The 7,261-nt window shown below is 44.5% G+C and overlaps 1 protein-coding gene across 1 annotated transcript; it reads left to right on the forward strand.

Annotated features, from left to right (window-relative positions):
- The first annotated feature begins 366 nt into the window (after positions 1 to 366).
- LOC148214051 (vomeronasal type-2 receptor 26-like) lies at positions 367 to 6,694 on the forward strand. Its single transcript, XM_088128882.1, has 3 exons — positions 367 to 660; positions 4,842 to 4,968; positions 5,784 to 6,694. The coding sequence occupies exons 1-3, from the start codon at positions 367 to 369 to the stop codon at positions 6,692 to 6,694; spliced, it is 1,332 nt and encodes a 443-aa protein (XP_087985008.1).
- The last annotated feature ends 567 nt before the right edge of the window (positions 6,695 to 7,261 follow it).

A 7,261-nucleotide genomic window follows, 5' to 3' on the forward strand; every position in this document is an offset into this window, starting at 1 on the left:
ACTCAAAATATTGAAGTTCTGTTCCTGTAGAGAACTGAGACAGCACCTATCCCATATGAGCCAGTCTTTGATCTAAGATGGTTTATTATTTTTCTACATTGATACTTTTAGGAATGTTGTAATCCACCCAGAGGAACTTTTCGTACTGGATGGATTAGAAATATTATTGTGAAAGAAAGCTAAATAAAATGTTATTTTCAATGTTTTATTGTGTGATATATAATACACATACACACACATGCAGGAAAGCATCCAAGCTCTTGCCATAGGTGGCTAAAAAGCTCAATAATGAACACTTTTTTAAAAAAAAAATTGATTTGGTGATATATTTATCCTGGCAGGAGAGCATCCAAACATTACTGGAAAATGCTGCCCCTCCTTTTGGCCATCCATGACATCAACCAGGATCCTCGTCTCTTACCCAATATCACCCTGGGCTACGCAGCTTATGAAAGCTATTTCCATGCAGGAAAGACTTCGGATGCTCTGCTGGACCTGCTTTCAGATGGGGAGGCCAACATTCCCAACTACAGCTGTGGAAGGCAGAGACACACAGTGGCTGTTCTTGATGGGGCTGAGACTGACCTCTCCATCCAGATTTCTACCTTGCTGGGCATCTACAAAATCCCACAGGTGTCTCTCCAAGGGGACACTTTGTTTGTGCGACTTATATATCTTTCAATTGCAAACATGGGTCTGAGCAGCTGATCAGCCATGAACATTTCAATCAATGTTGGCTTCCTTGACAATGATAAGAAGAGTTTATGGTGGAAATGATCAGCCTTGGGGATAAGAGATCAGGGAAAGAGAAGGCATATTTTTTATTACCATGGCTCCAATATGTACTGGAGGAGGAGAGTTGCATGCAAGCAGCAAGTTGTTGGACCACAGCCCCAGCAAAGGGTCTTCATTGGAAGAACTGGTCATTCCCTTTATTAGGGCCAGAATTCTCCCCTTAAACATTTGGTTTTATGGTTTTCAGAATAAATTACTGCCTTCTTTCCTTCTTTTTCAGATCAGCTATACTTTTGTTTCCCAGATTCTTAGTGATCAAACTCAATTTCCTTTCTTCTACCATATGGTTCCCATTGAAGGAGTCCAGTACCTGGGGATGGTCAAGCTGCTCCTCCATTTCAGATGGACCTTGGTTGGCCTGGTGGCTCCAGAGACAGACCAGGGGCAGAGGTTCATGAGGATGATGACTTCCATGCTGATAAGGAATGGACTTTGTCCTGTTTTGTCACAAAGCTTTTCAGTAATGACCACGAATGTGAAGGTAAAATCTGCTCCATACTTCAAGTGGAGACAAGTCAATGTCTTCCTATATGGTGCAGAGACAAGTTCATTCCAGATTGGACTCGTGATTGTGCAACGATTGCTTCAAGTCTTTAAGGAACCCGTTATAGGAAAAATCTGGATTATAACAACCTGGTGGGACCTCACTATAGAACTGATGTATCGTATGTTTTCCTTCCAATACATCCATGGCATTTTTTCTTTCCTCATGCAGACAAGTACCATGGTGACCTATGAAGCTTTTCAGCTCTTATCTGAATCCATGCATCAGTTTGTAGAGGAAACCTTCACATGTCTGTATACTAAGGATGCCTTTTCTGTGAAAGTCTGGAGTCGATGCAGGGAGAGAAAGAGCCCAGAGACTCTGTCCCGAGCACAGGTTGATCAGATCCTCTCTCTAGACAGCTATATCATTAATAACACCATCTGGGCTGTGGCACGGGCTTTAAATATGGCCTATCTATCCAGATCCAGGAGGACTGTGAGGAAAGGTGGTAGGAACTTCGAAGGTCCAAGGCTGAAGGCTTGGCAGGTATTTCTTCTCTTTTACTCACATCCCTCTGGCAGGTGGGAATCAATTGTACAAGTAGATATCCTGAATGATTATTCTGAAAAAATAATTTGTCCTGCAATGAATATTAAATCTGATTCCAACTTTCCATTCCCCTCCCTTTCCCATAAGACTCCCTCCTTTTTTCCTCTTTCTCCATTGTCTTCAACACTCCAATATCTCCTTAACTTATTCTGCATAGTAAACAGCTAGTAACTTCTTCTGAAATCAATGCTGGGAATTTAGCCCACTATCCATTCTGGCCCCTCTGCAGTAGTTCATCATAGGAGAGGGCAGAAAGAGGAAAATGAAGACTCTTGCCACAAGAAAGAAAGTCAGAGGTTTGGAGGCTTCCTGGCACAGCAGAGAGGGAGACATTTACAAGAGGTCACATGCACGCAGAACACACCACATATCCCTGGCACAATTCTTCTCATACACAAGGATGTCAGTTGGAGTGTGGATGAGAACTATGTCATGCGGTCAACATTTTTGACTTCTGCTTGATCAACGCGTGAAGGCTGGACAAACATTTAGTCAAATTGGGGGTAGAATTTAAGGAAGGGGGGGGAGATAATCAGGAACTCATAGAAATGAATGATATTTTCTCTCTCTCTCTTGGTAAAAAAGAGAGATGTGATAACTCACTAGAGTTCTTCTGGATCATAATTAAACACCCTGAGGAATTTAGGGAACAACAAAGAATCCTACCTCTATTGCTCTGGTCAAGCAGGAACATGAGCAGATGTTAAAGTCCTCTGCTTTACACTGTTTGTCTGGACTGTATGTATTTAAGCAGTAAGTCACTAGGTGTTATTCAGATGTTTATAAATTCTCTCCTTTTGAAGTTGGAAAGCAAATCTGGAACCCAGCCTTTATGCAGAGAATGAGGAATGTTCAGTTCACCCCCAGGAGAAACGAAGGGGTCTTGCCATCAAACATTGGAGGTCCTGCCTAAACATACTCATTTTCTCTTCCATTCCAGCTTCACTCCTTCCTTCAAAACTCTCTTTTGTACAATAACACCAGAGAGGGGGTTTATTTGGATGAGAAGAGAAACCTGGCAGCTGACTTACACATTGTGAACTGGATGGTTTTTACCAACAGGTCTGTCAAGAAAATAAAATCTGGGAGTCTAGAAAGACAAGGATTGTGGGATTTCAGATTTACAATGAACCAGAAGAGCATTGCAGAGGTGGAAATGCAGAACAAGGTGGGGGGGAAATTTGCATCACTCCTTCTGAAACTCTTACCAACGGCATTGCACTCTTGGGGCAAGGGGTGGCTGTGGATGTCTTCTCATAAGTTCTCTGAGAAGAATGTTTTGTTGTTGTTGGCTAGCCAGGAGTCAAGCTCAGATACTTTGGTCACCTAATGCGAGGAGAGGACTCTTTGGAAAAGATCCTGATGCTGGGAAAGATTGAAGGCAAAAGGAGAAGGGGACGGCAGAGGATGAGATGGTTAGATAGCATCACTGAAGCAATGAGCATGAAACTGAGCAAACTCAGGGAGGCAGTGAAGGACAGGAAGGCCTGGAGCAATATGGTTCATGGGGTCACGAAGAGTCAGACACGACTTAACGACTGAACAAGCCAGGAGTCCATGAGAAATGTACCTTTGACTATCTGAGTAAACAATTGATTGGCCCCGTGCAAGGGACAGAGGATTTGAGCCATGCAACACCGTGATTCACTTTGCCAAAGCAAAGAATGCATCCAAACGTTCCTTGATTTATTTATTTAGTCAGTCAGTCAGTCAGTCAGTGGTCTGATTTATAGTCTGTCCAAATCTGTATAACTCTGAGACTTTCTGGGGTGCCACAATAAAGAACAACAGAAACACAGAATATATACTCCAAATCAAAGCATATTTCTCCAAAAGAAATGCTGGAGAAACACAACAATCAATTAAACAAGTGAAACATCACAGAAGAGGCTTACCACCCATTCTAACCCAGGTCCTGAAGGTAGAGGCAGGTTCTAAGGGCTTGCTTAAATAGGGCTGGGGGCCTGGATATGAGTCTCAGGCAGAGTGGGGTTCCAGAGGGCAGGAGCCATGATGAAGAAGGGCTTTCTCCTGGATCTCACCATACGGCATTGTTGAATCCATGGGACCTGGAGCATGCCAATTCTGTCAGATTATATGGGATGGGAAGAGAGACATGGTAGCTGCTGAAATAGCCAAGCCCTAAGCCATGAAAGATCTTATAGGTCATAACCAGCACCTTGGATTGCACCTGGAAACCTACTGGCCACCAGTGCAGCTCACTGAGCAGAGATATTTCATGGGCCCAGAGTGGCTTGTGCATAACTCTCCATGCCACCACATGATGGCATGCTGAATGACTGGCTGAAGCTTCTGATTGGCCTTAAGAGGATCCCCAGATACAGCACATTGTAAAATACAATTGTAAGGTGACCAAAGCACAAGTGATAGTCCTAAGGGCCTGCTGATGTAGGTAGGAGCACAACTGGCCCACTAGAGGAATCTGTGCAAAGGCCCTCTTGGCTACTGCTACCACCTGCTGCTTGAGGAAGAGCTATGAAGAAGACCCTGAAGTTGCACTCCAGTCCTGAAGAGGGAAATGCAGCCCCATTCAGGACCAACGATGGAGATCCAGTCTTTGGAGATCCAAATATGCACAGCCACTCAGTCTTGCAGGGTTGAGCTAAGCCACTTCTGCCCCACCCAGAACCTATCCAGTCTCCAGAACAGGAGCTTGACAGCATCACCTGGCAGGCCCAGAGCTGAGATGTATAGCTGGATATGTAAATTTAGTATCAAGATCTAAAAAAAATAGTGAGTGGAATCATTAGAAGGAAAGATAAAAAAGGAAGCAACATGCAGCCAAATCAGTGTGATGAGCTCCAGGCTTTTTAGAGGCTTCAGCAGAAGCAGAGCTATGCCTTAACATGGAGATAGTTAACTCTTCCCTCCTTTGTCTTCTTTCTGGAAATGAAGTCATTTTCTGGATGTTCTTCCTCCCTCTGCTCAGCCCTTCCCTCCTTCCCGGTGTGTGGAAAGCTGCTGTCCTGGATTCATGAAGGTGACTCAGGAAGGGAGGCCCATCTGCTGCTACGACTGTCTTCCTTGTGCAGAAGGAACCATCTCCACCATGGAAGGTGGGTGACACCGGAGGAGGAAAGGGGCAGGCTAATAGGAACACTGTATAGCCCCCAATTGCCCAGGAAAAGGCACAAACATCGTTCCAATTGTAATTTACCCCTATTTTCTGAATACTGAGATTTTCCAGGATTATAGGGCATAAGAAGTTTGGGCATATCATTGGAGGGGCAAAAGAATGAGAGGACAGAAGACTTGTCCATCTCTCTGGCCAAAGTAGAGGGAGGGGTTGAAAAGTAGAAAGAGAGAAAAAGAGAATAACAGCTGGTTCATACTTGGGAGACAAGCAGCCCATCAGAGAGATATAATGGCCCTTTAGAAGAATCAGACCTGAAATGGGCCATTGAGGACATGAGTTAACCCCCCTGGTGATTTCAGCAATGCAATCGAAAGCATTTTCCACACATGACAATCTACCCTGTCATTGAAGAAGTCCAGGGAAAGGATTCCAGTGCTTCTCTGAGTGTTTGGTATTGGACTGCACAGTGCTGTGAATTTTGATCCCCAAAAGGTGCTTCAGGAATTGCAAATTGCAAATGTAGCATCTGTCTTCAAGCCTTTTTAATGCAGACACAACTTTTCCTAGGAATGTGAAGCAGAGATTCTCATTTTCCTTTGGCACTCGGCCTCTGAAAACACTCCTCTGGAGTTTGCTGAATGGGAAGTCTGTCTTCTCTCACTGAATATCTCCCTTTCCTGAACCTTCTTGCATATTAACTTCTTCCACAGACATTTCAGCCACACCATTACCAATTTCACCCAAAGTATGCGTTCAGATAAGCATTATGGTAGATTTTATGCTTGCTGTTTTCAGATGCAGAAAAATGCACCAGATGTCCAGAAGATCAACATCCAAACACCAATCGAGATCACTGTATCCCAAAGATTAAAACCTTCCTAGCCTATCAAGAAAAGTTGGGGATCATCCTGGCTTCCATGGCCTTGTTCTTGTCCTTCACCACAGGCTTTGTCTTGGGAATCTTCATTAGATTCCTAGAAACGCCCATAGTCAAAGCCAACAATCGGGATCTGTCCTTCATCCTCCTTGTCTCCCTCCTGCTTTCCTTCTTGACCTCCTTCCTCTTCATTGGTCAGCCAATCAAACCAACCTGCCTTCTCCGACAAACAGTCTTCAGCACCATCTTCTCAGCTGCCATTTCTTCAGTCTTAGCCAAAACAATCACAGTGGTGTTAGCCTTCTTGGCCACAAAACCAGGGAATAAAGTGCAGAGATGGTTGGGGAAGAGCTTGGCCAATTCCATCATCCTTTCTTGCTCTGGTGTCCAAGTTGCCCTCTGCACCATTTGGCTGGGAACCTCTCCCCCATTCCCTGAGTCTGACATGCATTCCCAGTCTGGAGAGATCATTCTGCAGTGCAATGAAGGCTCTGCTGCCCTGTTTTATGTTGCCCTTGGCTACTTGGGCTTAATGACTGCTGTCTGTTTCACCGTGGCTTTCCTGGCCAGGAACCTGCCTGGGGCCTTCAACGAAGCCAAGCTGATCACCTTCAGCATGCTGGTCTTCTGCAGCGTCTGGGTTTCCTTTGTGCCCACCTACCTGAGCACTAAAGGGAAGTACATGGTGGCCGTGCAGGTCTTCTCCATCTTGGCCTCCAGTGGTGGGCTGTTGGGCTGTATCTTCATCCCCAAGTGTTACATCATTCTGCTAAGGCCCCATCTGAATACAAAAGAACACTTGATGATAAAACAGAAAAGTGAGTTTTAGAATACCCCTTTCCATACCAATAATTGTGAAGAAATAAATCAACCAACAAATAATCAAAAATTATTCCTTTTGAAATGGAAACAGCCCAATTGCACCTGCAGAACGTGGTAATGATTCTACTCCCAAGCCAAATGAATCTTTTGCAGGAGTTTTGCTGGCCCTTTAATGACCATTTCCCCTCTCTTGAAGGCAGACAAAGGGGGTCCAGCAAAACCAGCTCCCATTGACTGGACACATCTTGTTTCCTCGAGGTCATTAATGGCACGATCAAATCCCTCATCCAACCATTTGCAGTAAATAGCAAAGGGTTGCATAGCCAAAACGTTGGAAGACGCATGGTGCAGCCGGAGCTGTGGAACCCAACAATTTGAAGCATTCCTGTTATTGTGGAGACATTCAGCTCTTACAGGGACTGACTCACATTGCCTTTTTCTCAAACATTCTTCAGCCCAACCCAGATGTTCATCTGACATGGACATGCATACATAGGCACACACAAACACCAGATGCAACCTGCACCTCATCCATTTCCCTCCACAAATATCCACACAAATGTACACAGACAAA

Source organism: Python bivittatus, unplaced genomic scaffold, assembly GCF_059951505.1.
Source record: "Python bivittatus isolate LINGU-HERP-01145 unplaced genomic scaffold, Pbiv_v1 ctg000820_np1212, whole genome shotgun sequence".
NCBI lineage: Eukaryota > Metazoa > Chordata > Lepidosauria > Squamata > Pythonidae > Python > Python bivittatus.